At 56.5% G+C, this 15,067-nt stretch overlaps 1 protein-coding gene and 1 long non-coding RNA gene across 3 annotated transcripts in view; one reads left to right on the top strand and one right to left on the bottom strand.

The window, feature by feature from the left end:
• Positions 1–7,020, top strand: part of LOC109295220 — a 15,311-nt gene extending 8,291 nt beyond the window's left edge. The window contains exons 2-3 of the long non-coding RNA XR_002096696.1: positions 1,013–1,017; positions 7,010–7,020. This is a non-coding gene — a long non-coding RNA (uncharacterized LOC109295220). The remainder of the gene's footprint in view (positions 1–1,012; positions 1,018–7,009) is intronic.
• The window catches only part of SOX13 (SRY-box 13), an 86,406-nt gene continuing 72,547 nt past the window's right edge, over positions 1,209–15,067 (bottom strand). For both annotated transcript variants that reach the window (XM_019513925.1, XM_019513926.1), the window contains exons 3-14: positions 14,393–14,498; positions 14,068–14,154; positions 13,417–13,589; positions 11,887–11,955; positions 11,642–11,756; positions 10,688–10,785; positions 10,441–10,600; positions 9,708–9,820; positions 9,067–9,163; positions 7,911–8,054; positions 4,397–4,613; positions 1,209–3,371 (exon numbers count right to left, since the gene is read on the bottom strand). In XM_019513925.1, the coding sequence (XP_019369470.1) occupies positions 3,092–3,371; positions 4,397–4,613; positions 7,911–8,054; positions 9,067–9,163; positions 9,708–9,820; positions 10,441–10,600; positions 10,688–10,785; positions 11,642–11,756; positions 11,887–11,955; positions 13,417–13,589; positions 14,068–14,154; positions 14,393–14,498 (1,659 nt within the window). In that variant the 3' untranslated portion in view covers positions 1,209–3,091. The remainder of the gene's footprint in view (positions 3,372–4,396; positions 4,614–7,910; positions 8,055–9,066; positions 9,164–9,707; positions 9,821–10,440; positions 10,601–10,687; positions 10,786–11,641; positions 11,757–11,886; positions 11,956–13,416; positions 13,590–14,067; positions 14,155–14,392; positions 14,499–15,067) is intronic.

Genomic DNA, 15,067 nt, shown 5'->3' with positions numbered 1-15,067 from the left:
GCAGGGGGGTGCAAAGCCGGGGAAACTGTGGGGTAGGAGCAGGCCACGCGTATGGCAGCCGTCAGCCCAGGGTGCTGCAGGACTTGGGGGGCCAGAGCAGGGAGGAGGGGGCAGGGAAGGAGCAGCTGTAGCACACACGCACACAGGTTCACTTCACTTGCCAGCAATATTAGTCGCTTCTCTACACTGCAGACTGGTACGGGCTTGGCCTCTTGCCCTCACGCCAGTGTTTCTTGCACACAGACATACACACGTGCACATGCACGCACTCATGCACAAACACACACACACACACACAGATGGAGCTGTACATACACTTACATACACACTTATGGATGGAGAGGCACACACGCATGCACGCAAACAGATGGAGACACATGCAGGCACACGCACCCCCCGCCAGCGACCTGCGCTGAGTGTATGCAAGGCCTGATACCAGGGTGATTGCCCCTCCTGCCCCAGTCCCCACCCCCCGCAACTACCCCAGTTGTCCCAGTATCTGACCACCTTTGGTTCTTCCTTACAGCTGTAAGCAAACCTGGCTTAGCCTTGCCACCCCCACCCTCCACCCCCATCCAACAACCTGCTGTCTGCATCACCACAGGACAGACAGGGATGGACATGCACACACACACGCACATCTCCCCCCACACCGCGTACAAGGGCTGGGACTGCCCTTCTCCCAGGCAGAGGCACCATCCCAAGGGCTCAGGGTGGTGGTGATGTTGGGGAACTGTTGCGGGGGTGGCACAATGTTGAACTGGGGTCATCAGTCCCTAAGGGAGGCAGGCCAGATGCTCAGCTACCATCAGGGCCAGGCCGTCTTCAGGAAGATGGCAGCAATAACTTGCCCTGCCTTCTTGCTCCCCCACCACAAAAACCTAATTTCCTGCCCTTTTGCCTTGGCTGGCAAGGAGCTACAGGGCCTACCACATCCCTCGGGCCTGCCCAGGCCACTCCAAGCAGCCTCAGGCAGCGCCCATGTGCACTCACTGGCATTGCAGCACTACAGCCAGGGTCAGGCCAGTTGCCAAAAAAAGAAATTTAAATAAAAGCAACCCCGCTGCCTTTGTCAGCATCCCTCCCAACAGTTCATGCAACCTCTTGGAAAGAGACGGCCCATCTTTGGGCATCAGGCCTGCCAGGGCTAGCCTGAGCTGTGGGTGGGGTGCTGAGCCACGCAGTCCTGGCACACAATGATTTGGATGGGGGGGGGTTACTAGCCCATCCCTTCACAAAGTGACATGCCCTCCCCCCCACACCCAGCAGTCTGGTTCAGATGGAGCAGGGGCTTGGGTGTTTCAGTTTGTCCTCCCCACCCGTGCAGCCCGAGGACAGCCAGTCCTGCAGCACCCAGTGATGCCAGGACGCCCCTCCAGGCCCCTTGGCTAGGACACTGGCTGTACATTGGGCGTCATGTCTGTGTGCACCGCCAGGGGCTGCTGGCCCCCTACGCTGGGCACAAGCACCAAGGACAGCCCCATGGCTCAATGCACGGGCCCCTAGGGTAGTGCTGGGTGCAGGGCACGGAGCTGGCTGGCGGGTTTGTTTTCTGCACGTCTTTGGCAGCGGCTCTGCAAAGCTGCAGGAGAACCGAGCTCCGCCACCCTGCTGGATTGGGGGGAAGGGTTGGTCAGCTGGGAAAAGGCACAGAGGACCCCCCCATTACCCAGCCTCAGGGGCTCCCTGTGTACCCACTGCTGCAGGTTTTGGGGGGTGGGGGCAGGCCCCTTCCCTGCAGCTTTCTGGGGTTGTTTGGGGGGGCGGGGGGGCACAGACAGCAGGGCTGGGAAACAGGCAGCAGCTTTATTTACAAACGGGGCCAGAGCTGTCAGGCGCACAAAAGGGCGCTCCTCTGAGACCTTGGCGCTTTCTCATGCTAGGCGAGAGCTAAAAATGACTCCATGGGAATTTACTGGCAGGCAGCAGCCAGCGAGTGGGAACAAGCAAGCGGCCCGTGGGGGGGCAGAGGGGGGCGCGGGAGCCGAGCGGCCTGGTACGGCGCCTGAATGAGCAACAAGTGTTCCCCACGCCGGTTGCTACCGAGCACAACGGAGACCTCAGTGCCCGGCTGAAGCGGGGCCACTGCGTGGCCACAGCTGCTCGGGCAGCTGGCTGGGCCCTGGACAGGTGAGGATTCACCTCGGCTGGCGCCACAACCAGCGTTGACTTCCTCAGGGAGGGGGACAGGGGAACAGGCCACGGTGGTCTCCCCTTGTCTAACCTCTGGAGAGCCAGACCCCCTTTGCAGACCCCCCCAGGCCTGGGAGGGTCATTTCGATCACTTGCTTGGGACCCCTCCACTAATGGCTCTGAGCCCAGCAGGCAGGAGCTGCTCCTTCAAGCCGCACTGGGGAGAGGCGGACCAAGAGGCTGCAGCATCAGAGGTGGACCAAGAGACAGAAGCATCAGCCTGAGCCTGCTTCTTGTCTGTCCCAGGCTTTCCAGCCTGTCTCCATGCACCGGGCACCGCTCACACTGTCCTGGGCATGGGGGCCTCCCCGCTGCCTGGTCCCATAGCCAGTCCTTGAACCTTCTTGCAGGCCCCGTGAATGCAGGCGCCAGCAGGTCTCACAGGGCAGCAGCAGGGTCTGCCGCATGGTCGCCACTGCTCTGCTCTCAGCAGACCTCCTGAAGACACCCGCCTGCTTGGGCACCCGCTCTGGCTGTGCTCCAGCCCCAAGCCTGCACCGCTGCCCCTCTCTGTCCCAGGAACATGCCCCAGTGCCAAGGAAGCATGCGAGTAAACCCCAGTGCTGCTCTGCATGGTGAAGCCAACTCCTTTCCCTCCAGAGAGGGGGCGTGAGGATGAGTCTGTGCCCCATGCTTTGGCACATGCCCGCCCCAGGTCCCCTGTTCACAGCCGATGGTGCCCTATGTGCCAGGCCTCTCTGATGGGAGAGGCTCCTCCTGGCCCAGGGAGTGATGCTTTGCAGCACTGCTGCATCCCAGAGCCTTTTACCACAGGGAGCCAAGCCACAGGGGCTGTTCCCCCTGCCCACCTTGTCCCCACGCTCCCACCCTTTCAGTTCCAGGTGCTGCCCTTCCTCCGCTCATGCCCACCCCACACACCCTCCCTGCCTGCCCCGGCTCAGTCCGTCAGCACCACTAGCTCCCCATCGCTCTTGTCCTCGCCCTCGGAGTCCTCCTCCTCGCTGTACCGGTACATCTCGCCATCCGCAACTGAGTGCCTGTCCTCCGCGCCGTCGGCCTCCTGGGCTTTGAGGCTGCGTGTGTTGATGATGACGGGCATGTTGGGGTCTGTGCCGCGGGGCAGGTAGTGCTCCATCAGCGGTGGCGTCAGCTGCAAACCCACTGGCCTCGGGTACAGGACATCTGAGGAGGTGGCTTGCATCTGGCTGCTTTGGGGTCTAAAAAGCAGAGGGATATGGTCACCTTGGTTGGGGGTGAGAGCTGGCTAGCACGCAGGCCTCCCTCCCCCAGGGACAGTGCTGACACCAGCTGGGGAGAAAATAGCATCCTGGGCAATTTCCCAGGGAAAATTCAATTTTTTGCTGGAACAAAAAAAGAACTATTTTGACCAAAAAAACCTCAGAGGAAAAGTAGGACACACCAGGAAAGCCCCAGCAACCTCCCCATGCTCCCACTCCCCTCTATGGGCTAGGCTCCCCCAGTCTACCAGGGTCAAGGGCAAGGGAGGCCATCACATCATGGGACCCCTGGCCCTGTAGCCTGGTGTGGGAGCAGGGTCGGTGGGAGAGCGCACAGCACGGGGCACCTTTCACCCTTTGGCCTCTTGTCAGGCACCCCGGTGGTATCACCACATCAAAGCCTTTTGGTTTTCAAGTGTCATTTTCCAACACGCAGCAAGGCTTTTCCTCAGAATGCAAAGACCATGCATGAAGGGCTGTTTCCATGACTCACCCCCTTCTTTGTACATTAAAAACAAATCCAGCTAGGGTGGGACATTGCCAGTCAGCCTCCTGTGCAGGGGTGGGGGGGAAGAAACCTCGTGAAGGGACCATCGGCTTCTGCTCTTCCTGATCCCCCTTCGCCATCTCAGAGAGGACACCAGGCGCCAGCAAAGAGCTGGCTGCCGTGCCCAGGTCCCATCCTGTTCACGTCATAGAGCCCTTACTGCCAGCAGCTAATGGGGATTCTCCTTGACATCCCTTTGCTCCAGCCTCGCACCCCACACCTGAGTGAGGTGTGCAGCCTAAACATGCCCAGAAAGCCCCAACCCACCTGGAGCTCTCTGGGCCTATTCTCACCTTGACACCCCTGCCCCACTCCCCCGTGCAGCTTTGTCATGATGCAGCGCTGCCCGTCACCTCCTGTTCCAACGTCCACCCAGTTTTGCTATGCGCTGCTCTCTGCGCTCTGCTCCCAGACGCAGGGGGAGCCCCGCATGCACCCGCGTGGCTGGGAGCCTTACGCTATCAAGAAGCCCTGCCTGGCATCCTGCCTCCGGTTCCTCATCAAGGCCTTGTACTCGCCCACGCGAAGTCGCTTGCCCTCCACGATGCAGGTGCGCTTGGGTCGCGGCTTGTACTTGTAGTCTGGGTACTTCTCCAGGTGCTGCCGGCTCAGCCGTGCCTGCTCCTCGTAATAGGGCTGCTTCTCCTGGTTCGTCATGGACTTCCACCGGGACCCTGCAATACCACATTGGGAGGGGATGGGGGGGAGATTTACAGACTGCCTGAGCTACCTTTGAAACTCCCATCACAGCCTTGGCCACCAGGAAGAACCAGCAGCAGACAGGGCTGCTGCGACTGCTAATGCTCGAGCTGGAAGAGTGTTGGAAGGTAGAAGTAGTAGGTTATTGTCCTACCGCTGCAGTTGGGTGCCTCTCAGACTTTGCACTGTGTAGCCCCTTCAAGGCATCACCTACTCAAGCTTCACAGGCTTTGTGGCCATGACCAAGGAGGAGGGAAGGGTCTTACCACCTCCCCAAACTCCTATGGGAGCAGCATAGATGCGTCTGCTCTCCACTGCTGAGCCTGAACAGCAGCAAAGCAGGTCCCACAGCGGGAGTACTTGCCGTGCTTTGCTAACATTAGTGATACCTGCTGCATACCCACTTCACAGGTGGGGGAACTGAGGCACAGAGGGAAGGGGTGATTTGCTTAAGGTCCCGACAAAAAGTCAGCATGGGAGCAAGATGACACAATCCAGAGGCACTGAAATACGAGTGTCCACACAGGAGCTTGCGCCAACTGAAAACTGACCCAGTGTTCCCAGGTCAATTTGGGTGCCCAGGCGCTGCTGTGATAAAACACATGCAAATGGCATTTTACATTTGCATACAACCCATGCAAACAAGCTCTACCACCCAACCTGAGTGATTTGCCCCTGATTGGTAGGTGCAGAGTTATTGGCAGGTTTCAACAGAGACAAAGCCATCACAAGTAACATGGCAGGGATCTCCCAGACATGCCACAGGCCCATTCCCATTGAAATGCAGCCATCCAGGCCTCAATCTACCTGCCCTGAAGGAGACCCCCTCCCCCAGCCCTGACCTTTCCTGGTCACCTCTCTGTCCTGTACTTCTGCTTCATTGTCCTCATAAAAGGTATGGCCAGCAGGTGCAACAGCTAAAATAGACCGGCCTGCCATGTGATGTGCATTCCTGCTTACTGACCTTTATTGTCATCCCGGGCAGCACCCAGAGCCGGAGCCAGAGGGAAAAAAGTGGGAGGAATGCGGGCCAGAGAGGGCAGGGAGGATCAGGAGGGGAAGGGAAAACAATCAAGCATCACCTATGCCAAGGGAATGGGAGAATCGGGGGCCAAAGGCCTGTACCACCCTCCTTTCCTATGCCCCAAAGCAAGGGTGAAATGAAGAGATCTTCCCACACCTTGTAGTGCTCTTTGGACCCAGTCCCTGGGCACAGTAGCTCCACTCAGATGCAGGCAGTCCAGCCAAGTCCAGTGTCTCTGATGCCTCGTGGCTCTCTTCGCCACTTGTCCCAGGTGCGCTGCTGGCCACTGCATGCTAGCAGGGCAGGAAGGGAGCTACACACGTGTGTGGCCATCTGGCCTGCTGGAGAGCTTGGCCCTCACCTGCACAGTAGCCACAAGCATGTGTGCATGCAGTGGGCAGGGCCGGGGATGGGTCTCGGTGCAGGATTGTCTCAGTTGGCGCTGAAAGATTCTGCCCTCCATCATCTCAACAAGCGGGCACTGCTCATGCCACAGGCTTCTCATGCTTTGCCTCCTCCCCTACTGCCCAGACTGGAAGGGATGGGACCAGGGAAGTCCCTCTTCCAATTCAGGCCAATGGACCTCACACAGAAGACCATATCTGTCTCTAGTCTAGCCAAGCCTTTGCTGCAAGGTAATGATCCATCAATAGCAAGGCCACACACAGAGGACTGGAGGGACTGGAGTCTAGTCCCCTGCTTTCACAGGCAGCCCCAATCCCCAGCTCAGACCCATTTTGAACCGCACACACAACCACAAGTCACAAGGCCAGATCTGCGGAGGACAGTCTGGAGCAGGCCACAGGCAAAAGGAGGGCAAAAGAGGCCACTGCCAATGCAACAACAAGGGAAGGGGTTAGTGAGTACACATGGGATCCTAGCACGGGGGACACGACAGGATGGACAGCGGAGCACATAAGACAGAGCTTCCTGCATCACTGGCTTTGAAACACCAGTGTGAGACACACACACACACTACACACCCCCCAGCTGGAAATGCCAAGGCTACAGTCTGCTGTGCCTCTGCTCCATTACCCTTCATGCCAAAACACCATGGGCCGGCTCTCTCATGGCTGGGCTGGAGTCACCTGCACCCATGCAAAGGAGAAGCTGCCAAATCAGGATGTTTGTCTGCACCGGCATAAACAGCAGTGCCAGGCAGCTTGACAGAATGGATCCAGAGCTCGGGCAGTGCTGCCCCGTGTTAACTTTGGGCCGACACAGGGTGCTCTGCAGAGCGAGAGCCCTGCCAGGGCATGGAGCGTTTGTCCTAACCACTAGGCAACTGCACGGTCTGTCCCGTACAACAGATCTTACTCTGGCCTTGAACGCTGATGAGAAATGGAGGCTCCGGACATTGGGTGCCTGGCTCAAGGCCACTCAGAGACCCAGCGCCTGAGCCGGCTTCTCACACGCCTGCTATGTGTACAGGCCCCCCACGGCAAGAATCTCACCAGTTATTTAAGGCTCCACTATGGTGTTGAGTGAGCAGACAGGACACCACAAAGCGTCTACTCCTGACATACCCCAGACGCTGTGGTTTGCCATTGGTCTCAGATCAGATCCTAGCCCAGCCATCCTTCAAAGGGAGCTGCTTTTTTCCCCAAGAGTGGAGCTGTGAGACAGATGCGTGAGACCAAATTGACAGCACACGCTGAGGGCAGGCCACAGAAACCCTATGCTGTGCTTCGAGCGTGCCGGGCTAGCAGTCTGGGATGGACTCTTTGGAGACCGCACGCGTGTCTTTAAATAGCTAGGGCGGGGGCTGTGTGAAGCTGGGACGGTGTGGAGACTCAACAAGTCTGCGGCGCAGGGACCATGGCTGAGACCAAGTTGAGGTCTGCTGCAGAGGGGTTTGATACACAGGCAGCAGAAAGGAGGGTGCAAGCCTGCCAGAGATACTAATACAAGATTGCGCTCTATGGGCTGTGTTTTCATCCAAAATCTCCAATCCACTCTCTATGGCTTAAGGCAAAATGGTGCCAGGAACACTGGTTTAGCACCGTGACAGTGCAAAACAAGCATCTACAAGAGGAAGATCTCACGGGGCATAACGGCTCTGGGAGGAAAATGGTTAGTGTCAGGAAGTCTGTAATCTACTCCCAGCAGCAGGTCAGAGGCAGGGGTAAGTGGGGAAAAGCATGTCTCCAACAGGCCCAGACTCCAGGCAATGCTTTCAGCCATCCCTTCCCTGAGCACCAGGGCAGAGGGCTCCACCACACCTGCTTCCTCCATGGGATGCACTTACCCAGGATCTTGCTGATACTGGAGTTGTGCATATCTGGGAAGGCCTGCAGGATCTTCCGCCGCTCGTCCTTGGCCCAGACCATGAAGGCGTTCATGGGCCGCTTGATGTGGTTGTTGTTCCTGGACTCGGGGAAGTGCCGTGAGCCTGAGGGAGCACAGCAAGGAAGAGTCAGTTAGGAGGCTTGGGAAGCAAGGACACAATACAACCTGCAAGGGGATGAAGCAGCCAAGCGCTTCTCCCAGCTTGGGAAGTGTTTTAAAGAGGGCAAAGGCACTGGTCACAGGCCCCCATGGAGACAGAGGCTCAAATCCCACCTCACTTGCAAGACAAGACCAAATGTCTGTTCACAGTTTAGAAGTTTTCATTCTTAGCAGCCCAGCCACAGAGACCCAGGATCCCATCAGCCTGCTTCCCCGACTGGACCTGTGGCTTCTCAGACCCTCTAGGAAAATAAATCTCAGCCCCTTGGAGCCTGGTTTTTCTGTAGTGTTAGCACTGGCAGCTCTCATGAGCTTCGCTGGATCCATGGGGGGCTCAGCAGCTCTCAATATCAAGCTCCCAAGGTCTCCGGGTGGACAAGGCAGCACCTGAGCTAAGCAGGAGGGCACACTCCAAAGAGCTTGGATGAAACAAAGTGCACAGGTCTCAGTTCAGCTCCAAAGCAGTATCTTCCTTCCTCACCTTCAAGAAAGGTGTACAACTGGAGCTCAAATCAAGGGCAGCTGCCCCTCAGAGCAAGGAGCATCCATGGGGCTTGTGGAGCTGTCTCAACAGGTCTCACAGCACGGCCCACAATACAGAAAGCACCATTTGGGTGCAAACTACAAGTGCTCCATCAGCAATGGAGAACCCCGGAGTAGGGCTGCGGAAAACAGGTGATCGACTGGCCACAAAGAAGATTGCCACACCCTTCAAACAAGCACCAGCCTTGGTTGTTCTCCACTGGCAGCTGTTTTTAGAGCACAGGCTGATGGAGCAAGGTGGAGAAAGGAAAGACCAGAGAGGGGGGAAAGTCAGGAAGAGGAGGAAAGGTAGAGAAAAGCAGAAAAAAAGGAGGAAAGGAGAAGCCCCACACAGCCTCAGCTCAAAGAAGCCCTGTGGCAATCGGCATCCAAAGCACATGGCACATCTCAGGCCCAGTGGAAGGCGTCCTTACCATCCATGTCACAGGTTATCATGGCCTCGTCCAGCCTGTGTGCACAGGTCTCTTCCACCCGCTCTTTAGCTGGGGAGGAGTCCACTCCGACGTGGTCCTACAGGCACATGGAGAGCGGAGGTTACTTCCAGCTGCCGATGTAAGGAAGTGGGCTGGCAGTGCAATTACTGGCAGGGGACCTTTTCCCTAGGGGAGGGTCCAACATCGCCCACCCACAGGCAGGCCATCTGGCTTGCAGCGTCATGGCAGAACAGCTCGGGGACCTAATGCCCAGGGTCTCCGTGCTCTTGGGCTCCTCTTGTATCTGTGCATAGCCTCCCCCAAGAATCCTCCTCTGTGTGCAGAGCTGGCTTCTCCCAGACACGTCTGCCTACGTCCATGCTGAACCTGGGGAGCGTCACCGGGGGAGCCAACCATACCCTCCTGCTCCCCGCTAGTGTGTGCCAAGACCCAGAGAGTGGGCGGCGGGGACAACTGAGGGCACAGTCCAGTGTGACACATCTCGAGCGTGCGCAGCACGTGCTCAGCCTTTCTACACTGGCCCATTTCTGGGCTTTGGAGCTCAGCAGTGTCGGGCCCAAGACCTTCCCATCCAGCCTGGGGTGAGAGCCTAGGAGCTCCCCAGCTGGGGTGTCACTCACCTTCACTCTGTAGGGGTTGCTCAGAGAGCCCTCCAAGGCCCCGCTGTGGCCGTGCAGGAGCTGCCGGGCATCCTGGATGGCTTTGGTGATGGCGTCCCCCTCTCCCAGAAACCCTGAGAATAAACCCCCAGGACAGCACAGGTCAGGGCCAGCGCCATCTCCTTGCAAAGGTCCCACAGCCCCTGGGACAGGCCTCTGGAAAGGACCTGATCCCCAGGCACTGAAGCCACCATCTATTTAAGGAACATTTGAGGCCACCACGAGTTCCCACTTGTTTTGTTTCCAATTAGCAGCAAGCAAGGAAGTGAGAGGGTGTAACACAGAAAGTCTGGTCTCTATTCTATCCATCTCCCCGCCCCCACCAACCCCTGGCCAGTCTTTCCCTCTCTCTGCCCCAGCAATGATCCCCTCTGGAGTTGGCTACTGAGGGACTTCACTGTCTCCTAATACTGTCGTGGACACGAAGCTTCCTCCTAAAGAATGGATCCTTTATTCTTGCTGTCTTAGAGTCACAGAGAAGTAGGGTTGGAAGGGATGTCCAGAGGTCATCTAGTCCAACCCCCTGCCTGGGGCAGGATCATCCCTGTCCCCAGAGCCTTCCACGGTACAGACGCAGCAAGTCCCTGAGCCATGGGTCTGGTACCTAGGGTCTAGGCAAAAATCCTTGCTTTCTCCCCTCCTGCCATGGATACAATCCCCAGTATCATTGTAGAGTGCGCCTCGGTGCTCTTACCCAGGGGCAGGTTGGAAGGGCTGGACTGCAGGTCCCGCGTGGCCCCGTGATTCGGTGTGAGGGACTGGCAGCTGCCCATCTTCAGGCTCGGAGAGCTGGAGGCACTGGGGAGCTCAGGGCCTTTGGGCTTGGCCGTTAGGTTCAGGGGCTGTGAAGACTCCTGGTTGTGGGGAGACAGAAGGCAGAAGTGGTGTGTGTCCCAGCAGGACCCCCGAGCCCTGCGAGGACAGCAGAGTTGGGGCAGTACCTGCATCTGGAGGTGGCTGGAGCTGGTGGGTCTCTTGAGTGACGGCGGAGGAGGGCTGTGTAGTAGCTGCACTGGGTACTCCACTGCAGAAAGAGAAGCTGGGGGTGAAGACACAACAGCAGCCGTGAGCCAGCCGGCCTTGCCCGTGCCTGGAATTGGCCCCCGACCTCCACTGCTAGCACAGGCCCCTGTGTTTGGGACTCCCAGCAGGTGGGCAAAGCTGTTGCTCATGGCAGCGGGGATAACAGCTGCTTGAAACCTAAATGTTCCCCAGACCTGCTAGCATGGCACTGATGATTAAGGAGTGCTGCTATTATTGCTATTATGGCAGTGCCTTCGGGACCCGATGGTGCTCAGGGCTTTAGGGTGCAAGGCACTACTACCGCAAGCCCCCAAAGAACCTGAGCAGACAAAGGAGAGACTGCTCTCTTCTTTCTACAGATGTGGAGCTAGGGTACAGGCTCCTGGGCCTCACTGACAGACCCAAGCTGCCTCTATAGAAGAGAAACTGCTACAGAGAGCAGAAGGTCTTCAAAGAGTTAATCAAGAGACGGGAGAGGCAGGGGCCCAGCGAGGTCCAGCAGGGATGCCATCGACCAGCCAGAGGGAGGGATCCGGGTCCCCAGTGTGAGTCCCAGTGGCAAAGGGGAGGAGGGCCAGGACCCCAAGTGGGGGGGCAAGGGCACATCAATGCCTGATAGAAACCACCCAACACCCAGAAGCCTCCTGGCTCTCCCCTGCCCAGCCCCAACTTCGCTTGTTAGACAGCTCTCCCCAGGTCTTGCTGAGCTTCCAAAAGCCAAGGTCACAATCCCAGCAATGGCACACAAGGGTCATGCCTTGATCTAGGCTGTTTCTGAGGACAGTCACTTTTCCCCAGTGCCGCCTTTCTCACTTGTCCCTTCCCCACCCTGTTCCCTGTAATCCTGCCACCCTCCGCCATCCCTTTCTTACCTGGTTTGCAAGGGATGGGCTGGATGGGAAGTGCTAGCTGGGAGTCTGGAGCCACTGGGAGTGACTGATGGCTGGGAGGAAAGGCTGGAATCATGACATAGGGCATGTTGACCTGCTGGAGAAGAGAGAGGTCCATGACAGAGCAGGTGGGAGCCCTGCCCAGGATTCTGGGATGGAGAAGCAAGGGGGCTCCAAGCAGGAACTAAGAGTGTGCCAGGGCTGGCAGGGTGGAAGCTGCCTCTTACCTGGATCTGCTGCTGCAGCAGGTTAATCTTGTGCTGCTGCTGAATGAGCTGTTGCTGCTGCTTGGCAATCTGTCAGAGGGGGAGACAATGGAGCCAAGTGACATTAATAGCAAGGTGGGAATGGTCCCGCTCAGCGAGCCTCCTCAAGAGCTCTCCCACCCTCCGAGGGGCAGCCCCCCAGCACTGGCAAAACAAAAGCACAGATAGTTGGTCTACGGGGCCTCTGAGGACCAAAGGACTCTCTTGAGGGCAGGGTCATGGCAGCAAGCTGCCGGTCAGGCCATATGCCAGCCCTTCTGGGCCTGGCTGAGATTCAGCTCTGCTGCGATCACCAGCCAAGGGTCTCAGGGCTTGGTCCACACACAGGGTTGGGCCTATTTAGCAAAAAGGCAATTAGCTTATACCCATGCCAGAGGCTTACGGTGAACGGCCTGAGGCTTAACCAAGAGGAAATAAAAAAGCAGCTACACACAGGTGTTTGAACGGGTTTAACTAAGCCGGGAAGTGTCTGCATGCGTCATTCACCACCTCCGTCCTGAACCCAAGCTGTGGTGCCTCTAGTTCAGGTGCAGAGGGACTAGATTCAGTTCTTAGTGACAGCCAAGGTGATGGTCACATCCTTTCAAGGTGATGCCATGAAAGAGCAATGCTATCCCCTGCCAGCCTTCCACCGTGACTGATAGACAGGTGGGGAGAGAGATCACCTTGTAACCCCCAAAAGCCCTGCAACCCCCAAGCTCAGCTCAGCATGGAGAACAGACTTAGAAACACCAAGATACACACAGAGAGAGAGTGACTTCTCCATGGTCACACAAGGAACCAAGCCCAGATCTCCTATGTAACCTCCCAAGTTAACTGTAATGCCAGCCTTTACCTCTGTTTACAGCCTACTAGAATCTGCGAGATGGAAGTCTATTTAAAAATGATTAAAGATGAGAAAAAGCCTGCCCTGTGTGCCAGCTTAATTCAATTAAAGTATCTACTTTAATACAGGCTGGCACTGCCATCTCCTTGGGAGCTCAGCACAGACAGAAACGTGATTCATCTTCCACTCGTTACTTGGAGATGTTATCTGGGGATACGGAGGTCAGCGGCAGCCAAGATAAACTCAGACTTCTTGGTACTCCAGTTCTTAGATGAGCCGGGACGTCTTTTGGGGTTGGCATGGAGGACACGAGAAAGGGCAGTGCTCATGGGGGGAGGTCACTCTTGGGCTGTCTGCTCAAGAAGAGGTGAAAGCCTGGTCCCATTAGAGCCCAAACCAAAAGGCCTATTGACTTCAGCAAGGTCCAGCTCTTCCCCCAGCCCTTGCTGTGTTTCTGCCCCTACCTCAGTAGCCAGGTGACAAAGGCCATCTTGCCCCATGGCAGTTTAGCTGCTCCGTGCCACTGTGAAGTAAGGCCTGGGCAGATCCCAAACTGTGGGAAACCCAACAAAGGTTGGCTGGACTACCTGCCCTGGTCCTCATGGTCTAGGGGCCAAGTGGCATAGGGAAGAAGGAAGCCCCAGGGCCAAGCCCCCGTTGCCTACCTGTTCCTGCTGCTGCCGGGCCAGCTCCATCTGCTGCTGCTGCTTCTCAAAGAGCATGGCTGCCATGTTCTTCTGCTCTGAATGGGCTGTCAGGAGCTGGTCCCTCAGCGTGGAGAGCTGGTTGATCATGACAAGTAACTGCAGCTCCTTCTCCGCTAAGCTCTCCTGGGTACCTGGACCAAGCAAGCAGCAGAGTCAGCCACTGTGGTTGGGTGCCTGATGCCTGTTTTTTCTCCACAGGTGATACCCTCAGGACTCCAGTGAGAAGCTAAGCAGGGATGTGGATGCAAAAAGCATATGTAGGGAAATGGCACGGGTTGCCTTGGATTTCATCTCTGTAGCAATCACTCTACAGAGGTGCATATCTGAGCTCTGGCCATTTGAACAGGCCTTAGACTTGGTTATATTTTCCCTCTGCAAAAAAGATTCACAGAACATTTTTGCCAAAAACATCAAATTTTGACCATCCCGCCCACAAAAAGAGAGGGCTACACATTCACAAAATCCCTCTCCCCACCCCTACCCACACCCTTTTCCACCAGTGTTGACATCCATAAGCACCAGAGAAAGGATAAAAACAGTGCAATGGGGAAGTCATGATACAGGAGGGGAAGGGTGTTCCTCTAGAGACAATGTAAGAGCACAACTTGCCTTTCACCTCTTTGGATTCCATGCTATTTCTTCCCAAAAGCCTTTCCTTCCAGTCACTGGAGAGTAACTTCTCAATGGCTGGCATAACTATATCCAGTGCAGTGTCCAAAAGCAGAGTGGGGTGTGAGAGAGAGAGATTGGAAAGGAAAAACAGAAAGAGAAACATGATTTGTCATCATTATTCTTTGTGGCCACCATTGTCTATGGAGCTACACTGATTTATGCAAGCTGAGGATCTGGCCCAAGCATGGTTACTGGCACACTGGAGGCCAGAGACAAGATACCAAATAATAAGGTAATAGGGAATGTCCAAAATCCTTCTCACCCTCTTTCAAGTTTCTATTGAAGTCCAACTTTTCCTGGCTGCCTACGGCAGGCTCGAACGTGGAGCTCTTGGAGTCTATTGCGTCGTTCCCGGGGGACGGGGATTCCTGGAACGGACAGAGAGTTACTCTTGAGTGACCGCCCATTGCCAAGCGCACCCGGGAGGGGAAGGGGAAGACTCCTGCAGAAAGAAGCTCCAAGGACCTCCGCAGAACGCTCCTGAGGTGGAGCAGCAGGGCGGCAAGCAGACACAGATGAAGCAGCACACTGAGCTCAGCGGACACAGAGGCTTCTGATGTGAACCTTGCAGGAGATTTCCATGCACTCCAAAAGGCAGCCTAACCCAGAAGTGGGGAAGTCAAGGGGACAGGTAAGTAACCTGCCTTTGGTCTCTACACAGAAGCCAGGGGAGACTGTGGGAGTCAAGAGGCAGATTCAGTGAGCAGAACAGGTAGGGACAGAGCCTAGGAAGGCTGAATGGTGTTCACAATGGGTAAACCCAGGAGAGTTAGGGGCTGCTTTGGACATCCCAGCCTAACTCTGAGCCCTGGGCTGTGACTGCTGAACAAGCACTTCTCAACTCAAGACTCCTTATTCCTGATCTCACACCAGCCCCTGGAGCCTCTGGAGAATTCAAAGCGACTCCAATTTTTGTGTTGCAAACATTTCTTTGCAA

This window comes from Gavialis gangeticus, unplaced genomic scaffold, assembly GCF_001723915.1.
Source record: "Gavialis gangeticus isolate Ggan-Ray unplaced genomic scaffold, GavGan_comp1, whole genome shotgun sequence".
NCBI lineage: Eukaryota > Metazoa > Chordata > Crocodylia > Gavialidae > Gavialis > Gavialis gangeticus.
This window is presented reverse-complemented; position numbering and strand designations above follow the sequence as displayed.